General features: G+C 45.2%; 1 protein-coding gene across 1 annotated transcript; it reads right to left on the bottom strand.

The window, feature by feature from the left end:
• Positions 1-1,277: 1,277 nt before the first annotated feature.
• On the bottom strand, positions 1,278-7,326 carry LOC119655051 (sialin-like). Its single transcript, XM_038060737.1, has 8 exons — positions 7,208-7,326; positions 6,990-7,150; positions 5,989-6,225; positions 5,623-5,928; positions 2,619-2,741; positions 2,401-2,557; positions 1,627-1,868; positions 1,278-1,564 (listed from the first exon to the last, which is right to left on the bottom strand). The coding sequence occupies exons 1-8, from the start codon at positions 7,209-7,211 to the stop codon at positions 1,427-1,429; spliced, it is 1,368 nt and encodes a 455-aa protein (XP_037916665.1). The 5' UTR covers positions 7,212-7,326; the 3' UTR covers positions 1,278-1,426.
• Between the last annotated feature and the right edge of the window lie 12,181 nt (positions 7,327-19,507).

Here is a 19,507-nt window from a genome sequence, read left to right on the forward strand (position 1 = left end):
TTGACCCAAAATGAGCCTCAGTAGCAGCGATCACCTCTCCATTTGAGCCAAATCTTTTTCCCTGGAGCATCTTTTTGAGATCCGCAAAGAGCCAGCAGTCGCTGGGGGCCAGATCCGGCGAGTATGGAGGATGAGGAAGCAGTTGGAAGCCCAATTCGTTGAATTTGGTCATCGTTTTGATTGACTTGTGGCACGGTGCATTGTCTTGATGAAAGATGACTTTCTTCTTCTTCATGTGTGGGAGTTTTTTAGCTATTTCGGCTTTCAAACGATCCGATAACACCATGTAGTAGTCGCTATTGATGGTTTTTCCTTTTTCGAGGTAGTCAATGAAAATTATACCATTCGCATCCCAGAATACGGACGTCATCACTTTGCCGGCCGACTGTTGTGTTTTTGGACGCTTCGGGCGGCTTTTACCGGTCGTATGCCAGTCAGCTGACTGTCGACTTGACTCCGGAGTGAAATGGTGAATCCATGTTTCGTCCACTGTCACATATCGATGCAAAAAATCCTGTTTATTGCGAGTAAACAGTGCCAAACAGCCCTCCGAATCATTGATACGTTGTTGCTTTTGTTCCATTGTGAGCAAACACAGCAGCCATTTGGAAAAAACCTTTTTCATAGTCAATTTTTGGTGCAAAATAGTAAATGCACTACCAGTTGATATGTTCACCATCTTAGCTATCTCGTGCATTCTCATTTTACGGTCACCCATCACGATTTTCAATACTTGCTTGGTGTTTTCCGGAGTTACTGCCTAATTTGGCCGACCCGAACGTTTCGCATCATTTGTATCAGGACGACCGCGTTTCACGTCGAAAACCACCGACAAATGGTTGTTTTCGACGGAATAGAGTCCGGATAACCTTTTCCAAGCCATTGCTGAGCTTGAACAGTGTTTTTTCCCCATTAGAAAACAATGTTTTATCAACACACGAAACTCGTTGTGGTCCATTTTTTCACGATTGCAAAGGTAGCGTCAGTTTAACTACTATAGCTTTCTTGATTATGTTTCGAATTACATCAAATTTTGACACATCTTATCTGAAGGTTGGTACTTCTGAACCTTGGTATATAGATGGCATTATTAGCGCCATTTCTACGCTAGTCCCGGGACTTATTGAACGATGTGTTATAGTCCGCCTCATTTGCAATATACCTGCGTGATCTTTGGTAATTAATTTTTCGATAAGAAAATCTCTGCCCTTTTGATAAGAAAACTTAAATTTAACACAGCCAATCCTCAAGGATACAAAATAAAATCAAACCCGTACTTTCTATTACGTTCGATTTATTAACTTGGACGCGTTTACTTTGGTTTCTTATTTGAGTCCATGATAAGTGCTTGGTAATTATTGGTACTTATTCTTGTTTTTCTTATAACTACATAAATAAGTTTACAATCTATGATATGTCCTTATAGCTAATCATAGGCAGCAGGTTTCTGTAAATTATTCCAAGGCTGCAGTTCGCCAGAGCCGAAAATAATAAATAAGAAACCAGGGATCAGGTAAAAAAATGCATTGATGACGAATATTAACCTCCATTCGACCAAAGTGTTCTGGAATTGGAAATACATGAAACCACCTCTGAAATCCATACAATTATCTTTTTACTACTTACTTTCGTCGCAGTTATAGCTGCCACCATGATTGGTGCTAGAAATCCTGCCGTATTTGCGAAGAAATTCATTATACCGTACAATGTGGCTGCGAAATTCGGCGCTAAATCCTGCACGTTTATTAAATTCGTGGCAACAGCGGCTGCATTGAACCCCATGCAGACAGTGGTTAGGCCCAGACAAATATACGCGTTGGAACAAAAAGCCGCCATAATAAGGAGTGTAAACGCTGGCAGGATGTGCGCTAACAATATTATGAAGAGAAGGTTAAGCATTTTTAAAAAGGACATATAGGTTTGTGATGACCTACTAAGAGGTCAGGATGAACCCTATCCCTCAACTGAGCCACCTAACCATGTGCATACAATAAAATCAATAACCTAGATTAGGAGAATAATCGTCAGCTTACTATTAGCGAATTTAGCTAACAGAAATGTTCAATTCATGGAAAATCTAAGTTTAAGCTACATTAACCTTAGTCCAAATAATAATTACAATTTAGAGAGTTTAGGATTCGGAGGCAGAAGTTTGTTTCGAATGATTGGTCTACCACAGGAAGACTGATCGCAGGAGATTCAACTCCCAGCGCATTGTTCGATATTTTATGATGGAGAAAAATCATTGCGCATGTTCGACCACCTGCGGTAAATGCGCGAAAAAAATTCCGCGCATAAGATCTGATGTTCAGTGTTAGGCATATTTTCTGCTGATAAGAGTTGATGTGGATTAAATAAATTACAAAAACTTTTGATCGAAGTAATATACACCATACTTACAGAAAACGCAAAAAAACTTTCTTGTGAACGTTATTTCCAACAAGTTATTTCGTCGTATAAAATCTGCAGCCGCGGCAAACCCAAAAACCGTAATTGATCGCACTAAATATGGTAAACCGGCGTAAAATGCAGCTGTTGATAATCGAAAATGCAGCACCTGTCGTCCATAAAAAAGGTAGCAAACGAACAATGGTTAAACTTGGGCAAAATAAACTCACCTCCCTAAAGAACTTTGGTGAAGAAGTCAACTGGAAATACAGATTCCACATATGACCATAATGCAGCACAATAGCAGCGTAGAATGGTACGGAGGATGCAACTTGCTTGAAAGGCGGCCATACCTGCAATGATAAAGTATCTTTATATACCAAGTAGTTGGAAGGAGTGAATGTTTTGAACTTAAAATTAGATCGAAAGCATATTGTATTAATTCACAATTCAAGATGAATCTTGCTGGAGTCCTCTATCCTCGGTCACTGATGAAATCCTTTGCATGACATAGAGGACAGTAGATTTATCCCTCTATTTTAAAGTATGACCTGTCCATTGCCACTTCTGGTTTTTAATCAATATATCGAACAGTATCTGGCCTGAACGCCGACGTAGTTCTTCGTTCGAGATTGTGTCAGACCAGAGTACACTACGCCGAGGAGTACTGACTACAGTTTGGAGCTTTCGAGTAACACTGGTGACCATTTTCGACTGCTCCTAGATAACATCAGCTAAGGAGAATTGAAAGCAGAAAACCGACTTCACACGGTCGATCAAGCCTTTCAAGTATCCTTTGAGAGATTCCAGTGTGGGTAAGTGGAAGTAACAACTCTTCAACGACTACAGGAGATACAAGGACCAATTCCGCGTGGAGACCATTTAGCCTTGAGTGTATCTTTGGCCGAGATTATTTCATCCTTGTTTGCAGAAACATTCCGTATCCTCGCATTACAGGGCCTAGTCATTTTTTCCACCAGAGGTAGAATTTCACCAGATGGCAGACCGTTGAAAGACTTGCAAATTCTTGGTGTTGGAGTTCGACCTCCCAGGCGCCATAAGGTCCTTCAGGTCTCCATGCTTGTCAATCCACTCAAGTCCCAGGAGTCAGTTAAATTAATGACATCCTTTGGGAAGGCATTCAACCTCGTAGCAGCCATAAGACCCTTAAGTATCGCTTCCATATTCCACTTATTCATAGAATACCAGCGAACCAGGGTGACTTAGTTCCACTGACAGAATCTACAAGTGAAGGTACAGATGAAAAAACCTCATAAAGCACAAAAGGGCCTGTGAGAAGAGAGGGTTGATGTAACAAAAAAAAGAAAGCAGCCGTCGCCTTAAGCCGGGCTTAAGCTAGGGCTGGGCAGTCGCAAGGTATGCCGAGTCTGGCTGTAGGTGGTGAACCTTCTCCACCTGAAATTTACGGCGGCTAAGTAGTGCGAGTAGATTCCACCCGTAACAGTCGCCTTCGGAACCTATACTGTGATTTATTCGCAGCGAAGTCAACCGATATCCGACATCCAGTCACGATAAAAAATTTCTCTGCCACCAGTGAGATTTGAACCGCGACCTTCCGGTACGACAGCCCAGTGCTTTAACTATTTTAGCTATCCGGAATACAAAGCCTTAATGCTCGCTTGTTTGACGATCAGAATGACTATATTACGCTTGGGACTCAGATCATGTCCCGCTCATTGACACTAGCGAATCCTAGCATCCGTACGGCTCGGATACACCAACTGTCTTTTATCTGTCGGTCAAAAATACTATTGCCTTGTAACACGCCGCCGATCTTGCACTCCCTACAGCAGGGGCTCCGTATTGGCGCCCCTGCTATGGAACATAATGTATGACAGAATTCTCGGCCTTCGCGTGCCAAAGGAACTGGTGGCGGCAGTAGTTGCGAAACACCACACGACGTGGAACTGTATGCAAATGAAACCAATCATGCCATCAAAGCATCTTCAAATGGTGAAACTGGAACTGGTGGAAGATAAGACAGGGGCGGTTCTTATTAACAATCGCAGGAAAAACAACACTATCAAAATCCGGATTGATAATCACGAGTTAGTTTCAAAATCGATCATTAGATACCTGAGGGTAATGATCGATGCTAAGTTGAGTTTCTAGGGGCACCTGGACTATGCCCGCAAAAAGGGAGCAAAGAGTAGCTCATCTCTAGCAAGGATGATGCCTAATATTGGAGGGCCAAAGTCTAGCCGCCGGTTGCTTATTGCAGGGGTGGTGAAATCTATCCTGCTATACGCGGCTCCTGTCTGGACGTTGGCACTGGATAATACAGTGAACCAGGGAACGGTAAGTTCGGTATGCCGGCCAATCGCGCTGAGGGTGTGCAGCGCATATAGGACGGTATCTAGTGAGGAAGTGTGTGTCATCATAGTAATAATTCCCTTGGATCTTCTATCAAATGAGGAACACTGTCTTTACCGGAGAAGGCGGATGAATCCGGTCGAAGTGACTGCCAGCTTCCGAAAAGCCACTAGGAACGAGCTGAACAGGAGATGTACTGATTCCGTGTATTGACAGATGGGTCGAGCGAAAACATGGAGAATTGAATTATAACCTACCACAAGACCTTACGGAATACCATGAATATAGGATGTGCTTGCGTCGTTTCGGATTTGATGCTCAGATTGTCACCAATGCGTAGCTACAGAAACCCCGAAGTTATGTTCCTCTGTCCGAAATTCACGACGGAAAGAGAGGGGTTAAACGAAGCCCTTAACGCAGTTATTGGTCCCCATCATTTCGCCAAGAGATACTGAGGTTAGACGCAAATTTAAGTGCGATAAACGCAACAGCAACTGCAATACAGGAAAAGCTGCAAGAACTGGAACGAGCCCAGAAAGCGCGACGGACGCGTAAATTAGATGTGCTGGTGTAAACCAAAGCCCTCCTTGCAAAGTCAGATTGAACGGTGTCCTGCGGGAATATGGGCGCAGAAGTGGAGGTGGTTTTAGTAGGTGAGAATCCCACACAAGATTTCCTCCTCCCATAATAGAAATTTAAACTTAGATCTCGCGCTCGAACTGTATGCGCCTAAAATTAAGCTCTAGGATCTGCACCAAGCCACTGACCTGCTATATTCCTCCATTACATGAACCATAGAAGGTGTTGTCAGACCTTACCTTGGAGTTCAGATCATTCATAGCAATGTTACCGTTCAATAAAGCAATATTCCATAAAATGTAACATAGAGATATCACTCACCCTTTTGCGCATTATTAATCCTTTCATTGATTCCTGAATATATTCACGCTCCTCCTCCCGGATGTACCAGTGGTCTGCAGGCTCATCGAAAACAATTATAAACCAGAATACCATTACAATAGTGGAGACAAAGCCAGCTCCATAAAACGCCCAGTCCCATCCATAGGCTTCCGAAAGTAGACTACTCATAACCCATGTAAGAAGCGTTCCGATACTGCTTCCTATAATTGTTGCAGTGAATATTGCTCTTTCGTTTGGGGGCGACCACTTCGCAATTAGAAACTGATTTCCTGGAAATGCTATTCCCTGCAGAGGTTTTCAGTTTATACAAATATATAGCGGGCAATATGGAAATCATTTACTTACCGCAAACATTCCGTTCATAAAACGTATGGTGAACAGAAAAGCAAAGTGAACTCCTGTTGCCACCGGGGTCAAGAAGGTTAACACTGAGTTGATAGCTAGACATACACCACTAACTATTCTCGCACCAAGCCTCTCACAAATTACTCCTCCGAATAATGATGTCGCCACATAACCGTAATAGTAGGCTCCTAGAAGGGTACTTTCTTCTTGGGGTGTCCACACATAATGGGAGTGATACTAAAAAAATGGGAATAGAATTAAACTGTTACTTCAAAAAATAGCAGGAATAACCAAGTTTAAAAAAATCAGGATTTAAATACTCTGTTCACCCGAAGAAGGGGGGGAGGACCCTCAGGCACTACCTCTGCGATTGCCCAGTTCTAGCTAGAATCAGACTACGAACACTGGATAAACCATTCTTTGGGGACCTCCGAGAGATTTCACCCGAAGAAGGGGGGAAAGAACCCTCAGGCACTACCTCTGCGATTGCCCAGTTCTAGCTAGAATCAGAGAATCAGACTACGAACACTGGATAAACCATTCTTTGGGGACCTCCGAGAGATTTCTAGCTGCATGGTGGGAGAACAGCTTTCCTTCGTGAATGCTACGGGCTGGCCCTAAAAATCTGGGCCGGCTGGACTCCGCCTCTCTGTTGTCATAACAGCTGTCACGGTCTTAGGAGTTTGCGGCATCAAAACGTGGTGCGCCGTTTGGGCTTTCATTGGGCTCCTCGGAGCGGCCAATGATACCTACCAAACTACCCTACTCTGTTCACCGATTTTAGTCGTTCTAACATTTTCCAGACACCTTAGAAAAATTAGCACTAACAAGCCAAGTACACTGAGTTTGTCATCCCTTGCATTCTAAAAAAGCCCAGGTGAACTAGTCCAAACCGATTACTTTATAAACTACTCAATGACTTCAGATACATTTGAGATCCTGTTAAGTATCTACAACTGCAACGGATAACAGTTCTTGTGACCTAATTTTCCATATCTTACCACCCTTTTTTCTATAGAATCTGTTTTATTTCCAGAAGATTTTTGAATTGTGTCGACGCTCATCGCTAGTATATTCACAGATAAGTTTACCCTGACCATGTATATGACAAAACAATGCCAAAACAACATCACTGCAATTTGAAATCGAACCGGTATAAAAGCTGAAAAAAGATAAATAGTTTTATATATATGGGTGGAGCCAATAAAGCAAGCTTTACCCATTCTACTTTACTAGAATTTTTTTATGGATTTTTGGATGTATACAAAAACTTAATTCTACCTAGATTGAAAGCATAGTTGAGTCTGACAAGTAACGCAATGCTACCTATGTGTGTTGCTACCTACGAAATTTTAAAGTAATTTCAGCATTCTTCTTCTTCTTTTTCCTCAGTCTTGTACCGTTTAGAAGTTCTACCGGATTACGCTATTTTGCTTGGTCACAGGTCTGATCTGAAAGGAGGGACTCTCAAATCGCCATCTTGTATACAAAGCCTTGTTTCGGCCAGCCTCTTTGATTTCGATGTTCAGTCTTAGCAGATGAGCTCTCGTCAGCACAAATTACATTTCCATGCCTCTCGTGCAATTTGTCTACGATCGCGAATGTAATCGCGTTGCACAAAGCAATTATTCCCTTTTGGACAAGATGCTCGTGATCGCCTGAATTGTGAGCCGCTAGAAAAACATCATCTGTTTAGAACGGTGTATACAGCGCTGCACATTGGATGTTCCGTATGACAGTGTCCGTGACAAGAAGAAGAGGAGCGGTGAGAGGACGCTTCCATAATGAACCCAGGCAGAGACATGAAGCGATTTTGATATACCTTCCACGTTTCGAATTCTATTTTTTGGATCACAATAGAGCAATTTACCCCAAAGCACAGGATCAAACAACTGATTACTCTTTCTCGGCTCAAAAAATCACTGGAGTACTGAAGTCGCAAGGAGCATCCGCTGTCATCAGCGTTAAAGCTTTCGTCAAAACTGGGGTAGAAACAACAAACATTCAAGCGAAGCTTTCAAATTACCTTGCAATGAATCAAGCCACCGTTGTTTCGGCTAGTCTTTTGGTTGCTTACCATCAACTTCCATGTTCAGACCAATCTTAGCAATCCCTTTAGCGCGAATTACTTGGCCATACCATGGAAGATACCTCTCTTGTAATTTTTTTCCCGATCGGTGCAACCCCATATCGATCGCGGATATCTTCACTGCGGACCTAATCAAGGCGTGTCACATCCAAAACTAGTAATACTAGCCCAACGCAACATCTTCGTCTCCATTACCATATAATCGGCCAACATTCAGGACCATTGAAGACGATAGGGCGGACGAAATTAGGGTGAATTTTAGATTTGAGACGTTCGTTAATCTGTCGATCATAAAGAACACCAGTTGTGGAATGGCACTTCATCCAGGTTGCGCCAGTGCGTGAAGCAATTTCATAACGCAGTACTCCATTGACTTATAGCATTGAATCAAGATCTTTAAACCGCTCAGCTCTGGGTAGGACACTGCTTCTGACAGTGGTAGTGTCTGTTTCATGGGGATCGATCATCAAAAATTCTGTTTTAACGAGATCAGAAGGTTCAAGCGAGCCACCACTCGCAGTGGTCAATAGAGCCCAACTCAAATCCGTTCATCGATCCGCTTTCCGTAGTCAGCCAGATCTTATTGTGTCAGCATTTTTGATGGCAGCCCAATGCTCATCCATATTGTCGGATGGGTTACTCAATGTATTTGCCGTCCGATCAGCAGGATCATTTTCTCTCTGTCGAGCGACAGCTGGATTATACAAACGGTCAATGTTGAATTTGGGCGGCCGCAGCTCCCCAACCCTGCTAGAAGTGATGAATGAGACACGACAGCGAAAGTAAGCAACCATGAGATGATGACTCCTTTCGAGGCCCATGTCAGTGCGTCTCCTGGTTTTCGTCCTCATTATAATTCATGCATATGTCTTGTTTTTGAATTAATATAAGGAAGCAATTGCCAACGTGTATTCACTTCAGTCACGTTGCTCTCAGGGCAGAGGTGAGGTAGCGTCTGATAAGTTGCCTCTGGCCAGGACGAAATCTCAAGTCATATCCATAAAGCTGTCAAAAAAAGACAAAAAACATATTATTGCGCAGTATTTGTCTTCTTGCTTTGCAGCCTGAGCCAAGCCAGTCACCATGTTGATTGCACAGTTGATTCCGCCTTACGAAATCCGAATTATGTGTCGGAAAGGCCTCCTCCCTTTTCCATAGCAGTGAGAAGTCTGTTGTATATTACACGCTCAAATAGTTTGCCAATGATATTGACCAGACATACCGGTCTACATGAGGAGGGGTCACCCAATGCTTTACCTATTTTCGGAATGAGGATGAGCTTTTATAACTTTCATTGCACGGGGAATTCTCCTTGCCTAAGGCATATGCCGTGAAAACTTAGGCAAACATACCTGGTGCTGTCCTGGCGGCTACTTTCAGGGCAATATTAGGGATTTCATCCGGTCCTAGGATCTTTTTGTCAGTGAATTTTTTCACTACCTCAAGAACTGCCTCATTTACCACTATCGGAACTTCTTCAGGCTTTAAGTGTACAGCAGGAAGACTAGTACAGTTCTCATCTGCTGGGAACAGAGTGTTCAGTAAATTCCGCAACAACTCGAGACAAGTAACCGGTGGGGAGCGCTGAAAACATGTGGTCTGTATGTCCCTTTACATGCAGCGAGTGACGCCATTTTGTGTTGAGTTTCAAGGCGGGAAAGGGGATTGTATATTTTTTTACAAGGCATGGTCATATGGGGTATCAAATGAAAGTGCTCGATTAGTACTTTTCGAAACTGATTTTATTTCTGATATTAGGTGAAACATAGGGAAGATAGGGCTCAAAAAGTGAAACAGATCTCGTTCTCAGAATCAATCCTACCGAAAAATCTGAAAAAATCACAATCAACCATCTAAATGAAATCTAGGTCTCAAAATACATCCCGTTTGGATATCTGCACAAATAAAGTTAAAAATATTTTCAAAGTTTATCTGAAAACCCCCTAGAATTGCGAAATTTGGTACAGTTAGAAGCAATGACATAATGCACAATTTTGGAAAGTTTTACAAAAATCCAATTATTATTAACAAAGTTATAGAAAGTCAAAATTGTGTATTTTACGAACTCTCAGATGTGTATGACGGCATCCTCATATATGTATGACAAAGTGAACTCATATGAACGGTGGAGTTAAAGTTTCAAAATACTTATGAATATCAAGGAATATTTTTTATTGAGGTATATATCAATGGGAAAACATAAATAGGTAATTTCTAACACAAGATGAACACAAAGTCATTATATTTAACGTGTCCAGCTTCCGGTATTCCAGCTAGTTTCATTTTCGTATGACATTGTGTAATGAAACTGGGTAGTTCCAGTACCAATCTGCTGCTCTGTCTCTGAAAAGGGTGTGTACATAAGTACACAGTAGGCCGAAATCCCCCTGTAAGGTAGTGTTGGTCAAAGCCTCCACGCGGAACAGGAATTGGTTGATGGGCAAAGTTTTCGATGTGCCATCAAAAACCAAGTCCCAGGATGCCAAAATTGAATAAACATGATCCGCTGACTTGGCATTAAGTGGTCGTACCTGGCATCCATCGTCTGTCCTCATGTCGATGAAAGTTCTCGGATCCGAACCTGCTGTCAAGTCCGCAAAATCAACGTTACGTCTATGGTCAGGTGTGTAAAAATTGTCTTTATTCTGTCCATAGACACGTCTGTCCTCAAAATGTACTGCACGAGTTGAAGCAGGCTGATGTTGAGCTGCCTGATGCACTGAGTGTGTGGTCGGGTTCGAGTCTCGAAAGGTAACAAATTGTTCTCGAACCATTCCTTCAACCCGTGAAACGTCCATCGCCCTAGCATCCCGCGTGGAAGGATCAACCCAACCCACAGGATCTCTCCTCGCCGCTTCATCCCACCGTCAGTTGTCACGGCGTGCTGGAAGGTCAAGCTCAGCTGAGCTCCACTGACCTGGAGGTAGCGTAGAAGGAAGGGGATTCAGGTCGCAAGACCCGTGATGTCGTCGATGTGACATGTCGTTAATTAACTAAAATTGGTAACGACCAAAAGGAAGTCCAAATAAACAAAGCAATGGAAAGCAAAATTTTAAGGGGCAAAAGAACTAAGATACCCCTTAAAGTGAAAAATAGACAATACTAGGGAATTCGCGACGGCCTATGGAATAGCAACCAGAACGCGAACTAAAATTGAAAAATAAAAAAAAAACCTCGACCGCGCGCGTGGACCTGTAAGTCTCCGGACCCGAGTACTGCAATCAAGGAGGGGAAGATCCACGACAGATCACAGCCCCGATTATTGCCCCTTCTGCCTCAGATTTTGAATGAGGCGCGGCCCCTGAGGCTCCCACCTTTCATTGACATCCTCAGGCCAGTTTGTCTTTTTTGAGGATGTCCCTTATTAGAAGCTCCGCGGGAGCACGGAGGAAAAGAAAGGGGGGAAGTCCTCAAATTACAACAGAATTACTCAACCGTCATTATATATTATCATTCAAAAAAAATAAAAACAAATTCATAAACATAAATAGTAACAAAAATAAAAATAAAAAAAAAATAATTAAATTGAAGTCAAAAATTATAGAAAAAAAAACTAAAGGAGAAAACAAAAAAAAAAAAAAAATTGAAAAAAAAACTTACCCAGGTCTTCACTCCGAGCTCGGGATGATTCTGGTGTACAAATTCTAAAATATTTTATAAAAACAATTATAAAAAAATTAATTCATCTGTATCTATTTATGTTATTCTAACTTGACGATCCCTTCTCGTGCAAAATATGAAACACTTGGCACCAAGCAGGCGTATTGCTTAAATTCTTACAGACACGATTAATATATTATGCTAGAATCCACACGTTTCTTAGCTGTTCAAAATCTGTCGTTTCCTACGAACGACAACCTTTCCGGAATTTCTCCCCAACGTTCGAAACTTCCAACAAAACAAAGCACTCTCGTTTTTGCCTGTGCATTAATCACTTGTCACTCTACGAACGACAATTTTTCCCGCTTTTCTCCCAACGTTCCACCAACAAGCGAAAATCACTCCTTTGCTTCTTCAAGCAAAAAAAAAAAAAACCTTTCCTGGCCCTCGGCCTTCCGCTTTTCTTGTTCCCTTGCGAAAATCTTTACACCTTCTTTTCAAACAAAACGACTTCTTCTTTTCTTTGCAACCCAACTGTCACCTCCTCCCCTCCTCAGCAAAAAAACCGCAAAAAGCCAGACAACGGTCCTCCTCTTTCCTCCAGCACCGCTTCATTTGCCGCTGCATTGCCTTCCACTCTCTCTAGTCAATGTTGCGGCAACATGCGCATGCGCCTGCAGATGCGACAAATCATTCGCCTCTTGTCAAGATCAATTCGCCCGAATGCATTCAATAATGTGCAATCTGCGGCGAACATTAGGGCAATTGCACATTATTAAATGCATTGTTTAAGCAAAATTAATTAAGAAAGTGCTGAATGAGTTTCCGCTCCCGTCGCGCAGCCGCGGTCACTCCACGTTTCTTGCCCAGGACCACTCACCACCAAGCAATCCCGAACGCCTTCTTGTCTGAGCCCAAAACTAAAGACTCCCGCGAGGTTGCGTGGTGTGCTAAGACCGTCCATGCTTTTGAATCGGTCAAACAACAGCTTGTTGATGCAACATTGCTGGCACTTCCTCAACCAGATGCACTCCTAGCTGTGTTCGTCGATGCCTCCAAATACAAATTCAAGGAGTTTCCTGTTTTCGGCTTAAACTCTTATTTATGCTGCGGGACCTAAAATGAGGAACCCAGGCCATTCATTCCGGCCGATTTTCGCAGGAAAATATTCCATGCAATACACAATCTTCCGCACTCAGGGCATCAGGACGACAAACCGGTTAGTCACTGCAAAATGCTTCTGGGCTCCATGAACAAGGACGTAGACTCATGGGCCGGATAGTGCATTGCATGCCAGAAGTGCAAGGTTAACCACCACGTTGGAAAGGAGGTAGGTTTATTAACTAGGTCAACCAAGCGCTTCCACACCATTCATATCGCCATCATCGGACCTTTGCGTGACTCGCACGGATTCAAGCATTGCCTCACAATCATCGACAGGTTTACGAGGTGGCCTGAAGCAATACCTTTGTCCGATATTACGGCACAATCGTATGCCGATGCCCTGTGTCGAGAGCGGATTCCCTGCTTAGGATCCAATTGGGTCTCCTTGTCCGCTTGGCCGCTTCAAAAAAGCATTCTCAGCGTGTGAGATTCGTCCAGTGACCCTCATTGGCGGGATCACGTGGTCGGTTTGCTTCGCTGAACCTTCGCGGTTTCACCTGGGGCGGAGTGATGTGGCGCACATCGGGGACGCGAACCTGAGCCCCTTTGTGAATTCGCCTCTGCCGCTGCATTCAATGACCGTAGAAACAGCTGACGGACTGACATGAGGCTGGGATGGTTTGTCACCTTCTTTTTTCTACAAAACGGCTAAACCGATGCGAACGAAATTTGGGGACAGATGGGAACTATAAAATCTTACGCGAAGGGGATATCACATTTTTTTCATCGAATATAGTCATGTGAGGTACCAAATTAAAGCTCTCGATTGGTACTTTCTGAAACTGATGTGAATTGTAAAGTGCGCTAGTAAGGAGTCAAAATCTGCACATTTAAAGTGAAACAGGACTCACTTTCGGAAACTATCCAACCCAAAAATCTAGATCTCAAAATATATCACATTCCGATATCTACTCAAATAAACTTACAAATGGTATAAATGGTATATTATCAACTTGTCCGGAAAACCCCATTAAGTGCATCCTACCAGCATAGAAGACAGTATGGCGCAAACGCCTGCCAAGTTTCATGAAAATCCAACCATTAGTGTCAAAGTTATATCAGTTCAAACTTTTCAGTTTCGTGCGAATTTACTACATCATAAGCAGTGCAAATAAGATGTTGACATCATAATTAAAGAGAATAATTGACATTCCAGTGAAATATTAAAATTGTATTCATGAAGAATCCACTTTTTAAGGTTCTGTGTAAAACAAAACCATATTAAAATCGGTTTACTGTCTGTCTGTCTGGCTGTCACACACATTTTCCTCGGAGACAGTTACAGCGATTGGCACCGAATTCAGTGGAAAGGTAGAAAATGTGAATGCTCACGTATACAGTGAGTTGCATAATTCTACGTCGAATTTATGGAGGGAGGGGGGGTTTCTCATATATGCAAAAGGGGGCTGTATTTTTTTTTCACCAAGTATAGCCAGATGGGCGGGCTGATCTGATTATGCTTCAGGTTAAAGTTGCATAATTCGGCAAGTTCTCACACGACCTCCGCGTGGTAGCCGCTGGAAACCGTCTTCCGACGGACCAAGAGTGTGTAGGGCCGGGCTGGGAGTAGGTTCATCCAACTGACGAGGATCTGCTTGTCTGCTGGTCATATGTTAGGAGCAAGTAGATCTGGTGAGGGGATGGACTGAAGCAACAGTCCGGGGATCGTCCTCCCTGCACCGGAGAAGGTGCTAATAGGACCCCAAGCCAAGGTGGAACAGCATACGCCGAGAGCTGCGTGGTCAATGGGGAGCTTGGTCTTTAGTATGCGAACTCTGATTACCTTGGGCACCTTCAGTTTCCAATAAGACTCTTACCCTGGTGGCCGGGCCAGCCAGGGTGGACATTCTTCCCGGTCTACTCGTGGGACCAAGACATGGACTCAATTATCAAAAAACCAAACCCAAAAACGACGGTAGAAGAAGAGGGGGCGATGGCAGGCGCATCGGAGGACGAGCCTACAGCCAGGAAACAGTAGCCGTCAAGAGCAGTACTCTCGGTGCCAGCCGTAGCACCGTTGTGCTGAAACCAACCGCAGGGACCTCCCGGAGCGAGGCGGTAGACGGACTAGTGGCTTCCAGCCTGAAACCTACTGCCGTCAAGCTGATTGTAGCATGTACCAGACATAGTACTCCTAACCCGAAGCCCTCAGCGTCGGGGGATCCCTCGAAAGCGAAAATCGACAAGAATGTCGGTGTCGGAAACCGGTTAAGAAGCGAAGGTCCACGGGTGTCCTGCTCAAGAGCAAATACCAGAAGCCCATGCATATTCTCAGCAAGATTGCTAAGAATAAGGAAGCCGGTACTGTCGACGAGCGGGATAAAAAGACCTCGCTAAATACCAGGCGATTGTTTATGAATACAATAGCAAACGCCTGGCTGACGAGCAGAAGGCGAAGCCAATCGCTCTAAAACGCAATCGATCTCAAGACGAGGTTAAGCAAGATAAGAAGCGGAGCAGAGTGGGCAAGAGCGCAGACGCTAAGCAACATTCGAAGGAAATTGCACAGCAACCGTCAGCCGACAGGCCACGTACTGCGAAGCCCTTCAGCGACGTGGCCAGGAGTCACTTACGTGTGGCGCTGGCGGATTTCAATTCTGCTAGCGGCAAACTAACGCTGGAGGTGTGGACCAGTGTTGAGACTAAGCTGTCGGGCATGGTCCATGAGCATCTCCTGGATACCGAAGGCAAACACCCGGGACCCATCCCCCACTTTGATTCATCTCAGGTGGTCCGTGGGTTCCACATAATAGCTTGTATGGACCAGTTATCTAAGGACTTTCTCGGTTCCTGTGTCGCTAAGATCAGCGACGCCTGGGAGGGCGTTAAGCTCAAGATCATCCCTTACGACGAGATTCTCAGGAGACCGGTCGCTCGCATCTAGTTGCCGAAGATCTGCATCGATAAGGACAAGCTCTTCCAATTCCTGCGCCTTCACAACCCCGGGATTCCCATGGACGACTGGGTTCTTATCAAGGAGGAGGAACCTCAGACAAACAGCCAGCCTATACTACTCCGTATAAACGAGGCGTGCCTGGAGGCACTGAAAAAGGCCGGCTATAAAGTGTGGTTCGGAGTCAGGAATACAAAGGTAAAAGTGTTCCGCTATGCAAAACCGGACGACAACCTAGACCCAATCGACGCCGACAACGATCTGTTGGAGGAGATGACGATCGACGGTCCGACGGGGGCTGACGAACCCCCCACGCAAGCAGATCATGCTGAGGGTAACGCAGATAAATCTGCAGCACTCGAAGTGCGCCTCGGCTAATCTGCTTGTCTTCCTCATAGAGGAAGATATCGACATCGCATTAATACAGGAGCCCTGGGTCGGAAGCGACCAAACCATCAAAGGGCTTCAAAGCAAATATTTTAATTTATTCCACAGCACAGCAAACGCTGATCAGGATAGACCTAGAGCATGTATTCTTGCGAGGAAGAATCGGCACGCTTTCCTGTGCCCGGATCTGAGTCGTGGGCAAGCTGGAGCAGGCGGGGGCAGAGAACGTGTATATTTCCTCGGCTTACATGGCTCATGACCGATCAGCTCCGCCAGAAGAACTACAACATCTGACGAACACCATAGCAACAAAGAGAGCCAACCTCCTGATAGGCTGCGACGCTAATGCAAGGCTTTGGGGCAGCTCCGAAATCAACGAAAGAGGGTGAGTCATTCTTTGATTTTATTATTACTTCAAATCTATCAGTGTGTAACAGGGGCAGTACACCAACCTTCCATTTCCCCTGCTCGGAGAACTGTGACGGTTGGGAAGAGGTCCTTGATATCACCCTAATAACCAACAATGGGATTCTTAGGGTAGAGGACTATAAAGTGTCTGACTAGAGATCCTTCTCTGACCACAGTTGGATACTCTTCAGTCTAGATCTCGCCGCAGAGGTCTCCAAACCCTTCAGGGACCCCAGGAGGATCGACTGGAGAAAGTTTGGTCAGGTAATAAAGAACAAACTCTCCGGTGCGCAAATTAGTAGGAGTCGGGGTTCCGGAGAAGGCATTCGATACCGCCTTTAAAGTCTCGTGCCCTACTAAGTACAGCAAACAGACCCTGCCACCGTGGTGGAATGAAAATCTCTCTAGTCTCAGGAAGCTGACCAGAGAAATCTTCAACATCTACAGGCAAAAATACTGGCAGCCATACAAGGTCTGCCTGAAGAAGTACAAGTCGGCCATCAGGACCGCCAAGAAGTGGTCTTGGCTGGACTATTGTCAGAACATTAAAAGCACTAGTGAATCCGCGAGGCTCAGTAATATTCTGTCCAAGGAACATAAGAGCCCATCCTTCCTTAAAAAGTCGGAAGGCTCCTGGACGGAATCTTCTAGCGAAACCTCGGCGCTGCTGGTTCAAACGCACTTCCCCTCCAGCGAGGAAGACGGTGAGTCAGAACCTTGCTTGGAGGGTTTGCGGCAACCCCAGCTGTGCGAGACTATCAAATCGGTAATTACCGAGATTAGGATCGGCTGGGCTATAAACAACTTCTCCGCATACAAGCCTCCAGGCCCAGATGGCATAATGCCAGTCATGCTACAGAAGCAGCAGGAAAGGGTTGTGCCGTGGCTTATTGAGATTTACCGGAGCTGCATCTCTTTAGGATACGTACCGCAGTCCTGGAGGCGCGCACGAGTGGTTTTCATACCGAAAGCGGGCAGGCGCGGTCATGAGTCCGCGAAGGACTTTCGACCAATTAGCCTGACCTCTTTCATGCTGAAGACCCTAGCATGCGTCCAAGACATTCACTTAAGGACGATTATGGAGAAAACGCCTTTCTCTAAGTCCAAACATGCCTACCTCAAAGGAAAATCCACAGAAACCGCCCTCCACGAGGTAATTGGCACGGTTAAGCGGTCGCTGCAGTACAAGCAGTATACCCTTGCTGCCTTCTTGGATTTAGAGGGAGCTTTTAACAACGTCAGTACCAACGCCATCAAGGAAGCCTTGACCGGTATTGGATTGGAGGGGTATCTCACGCATTGGATTATATCCATGCTGAGTACCAGAATAATCCAGTCGGATCTGGGAGGCAACCACTTGACCAGAGCTGTGAACAGAGGCACGCCCCAGGTTGGCGCCATCTCACCGGTGCTCTGGTTAATAGTAATGGACAAAATTTTACGTACATTGGACAGCAGCAGGGTGAAGGTGGTGGCGTATGCCGACGACTTGGTGATAATAGTATCAGGGATGTTTCTGTCCATTATGAGCGACATCACGGAAGGAGCGTTGCGAAAGGTGTGCCTGTAGGCCGCAAGACGTGGACTCAGCATAAACCCAACCAAAACGCAACTGATGCCATTCACTACCAAGTCAAGGATACCTGAATTCCATCTACCACGGCTGAATGAACAAAGATTGGTTCTTTCCTCTAATGTAAGGTATCTGGGTGTAATCCTGGATCCTAAGCTAAATTGGAGGTTGAACATAGAACTGAGGGTTAAGAAGGCCTATATATCCTTCTATGCCTGCAAGAGAACCTTTGCAAAGAAATGGGGTCTCCAGCTGAGGATGGTTCTCTGGATGTACACCGCTGTAGTGCATCCGATCCTAACGTACGGCTCTATTGTATGGTGGCAGATTTTGAAGAAAAAATCCAATAGAACGAAGCTTAATAGGATTCAAAAAACCGCGTGTGCGGGTGCTACTGGGGCTCTGCAGTCCTGCCCGGCAGATGCTCTCAATGTACCCTGCATCTCCTCCCCTTAGACCTCCACATTAAATATGTTGCAGCGTGCAGTGCCGTCAGACTACGTGAGTCCGGAGGCTGGGCAGCGAAGTCCTACGGCCATAGCAACATCCTAGATGAAATACCTCGGGAAATCTGGACATCCCCCACGGACTCTGCCACACGCAAGCTGAACTTTACGAGATATTTTGCTGTGGACCTTCCAACTAGGACAAAGTGGAAGACCGGCGGCGTGTTGCAAGACTATGACGCAATATTCTTTACGAACAGATCAAAGATGCCCTATGGAGTCGGCGCGGGGGTTTTCTCGAATACGCACGGTATATCCAAGTCGTATGATCTTCCAGGTTTCGCCAGTGTATTCCAGGCGGAAGTACTGGTGATATTGGAAGTCTGTCGATGGCTGGAGCGTGATTCGAGCCCCAAGCGTAACATAATCATTCTGACTGACAGCCAAGCGGCCATCAAGGCCTTGTACTCAACGACGACATCTTCCCGGTTGGTGGGGCAGTGCAGAGACGCGCTCAACCGTCTGGGCAGCACGCTCAAGGTCACTCTCCTCTGGATTCTCGGGCGTAGGAACATAGAGGGGGATGAGCGAGCTGACGGATTGACCAGGCAAGATTCTGCTCTTGGCAGTCCCTCGGCGAATACAGTCGGTGTTCCGCTGGCCACTGTTGGGGGCCGAGTCTACTCGCACTACCTAGCAGCCGCGGGCCTGAGATGGCGAAGGCTTACAAGCTGTGCCAAGTCAAGGAGAATTTGGCCCGCTTATAACATAGCCCGATCACGAGAGCTCCTGTGCCAGACGCGTGTAAATGCAGTCAAGCTTACGGCGGTCTGCACGGGGCACTGGCCCATAGGGGACCATGCCGCTAGGCTCGACATACCCTACAACTTGCATACCCGAAGTTGCCGAGAAGGAAGGGAAACCCTCATACACTTTCTCTGCAATTGCCCAGCTCTGGC

Source organism: Hermetia illucens, chromosome 4 (assembly GCF_905115235.1).
Source record: "Hermetia illucens chromosome 4, iHerIll2.2.curated.20191125, whole genome shotgun sequence".
Lineage (NCBI taxonomy): Eukaryota > Metazoa > Arthropoda > Insecta > Diptera > Stratiomyidae > Hermetia > Hermetia illucens.

Bases quoted from the DNA above. Each gene is read 5' to 3' on its own strand.
- LOC119655051 (XM_038060737.1), bottom strand. The intron at 5,929-5,988 runs GTAAGTAAATGA...AAACCTCTGCAG, and splicing joins TTATGAACGGAATGTTTGCG to GGAATAGCATTTCCAGGAAA. The intron at 1,565-1,626 runs GTAAGTAGTAAA...TTCCAATTCCAG, and splicing joins CAGCTATAACTGCGACGAAA to AACACTTTGGTCGAATGGAG.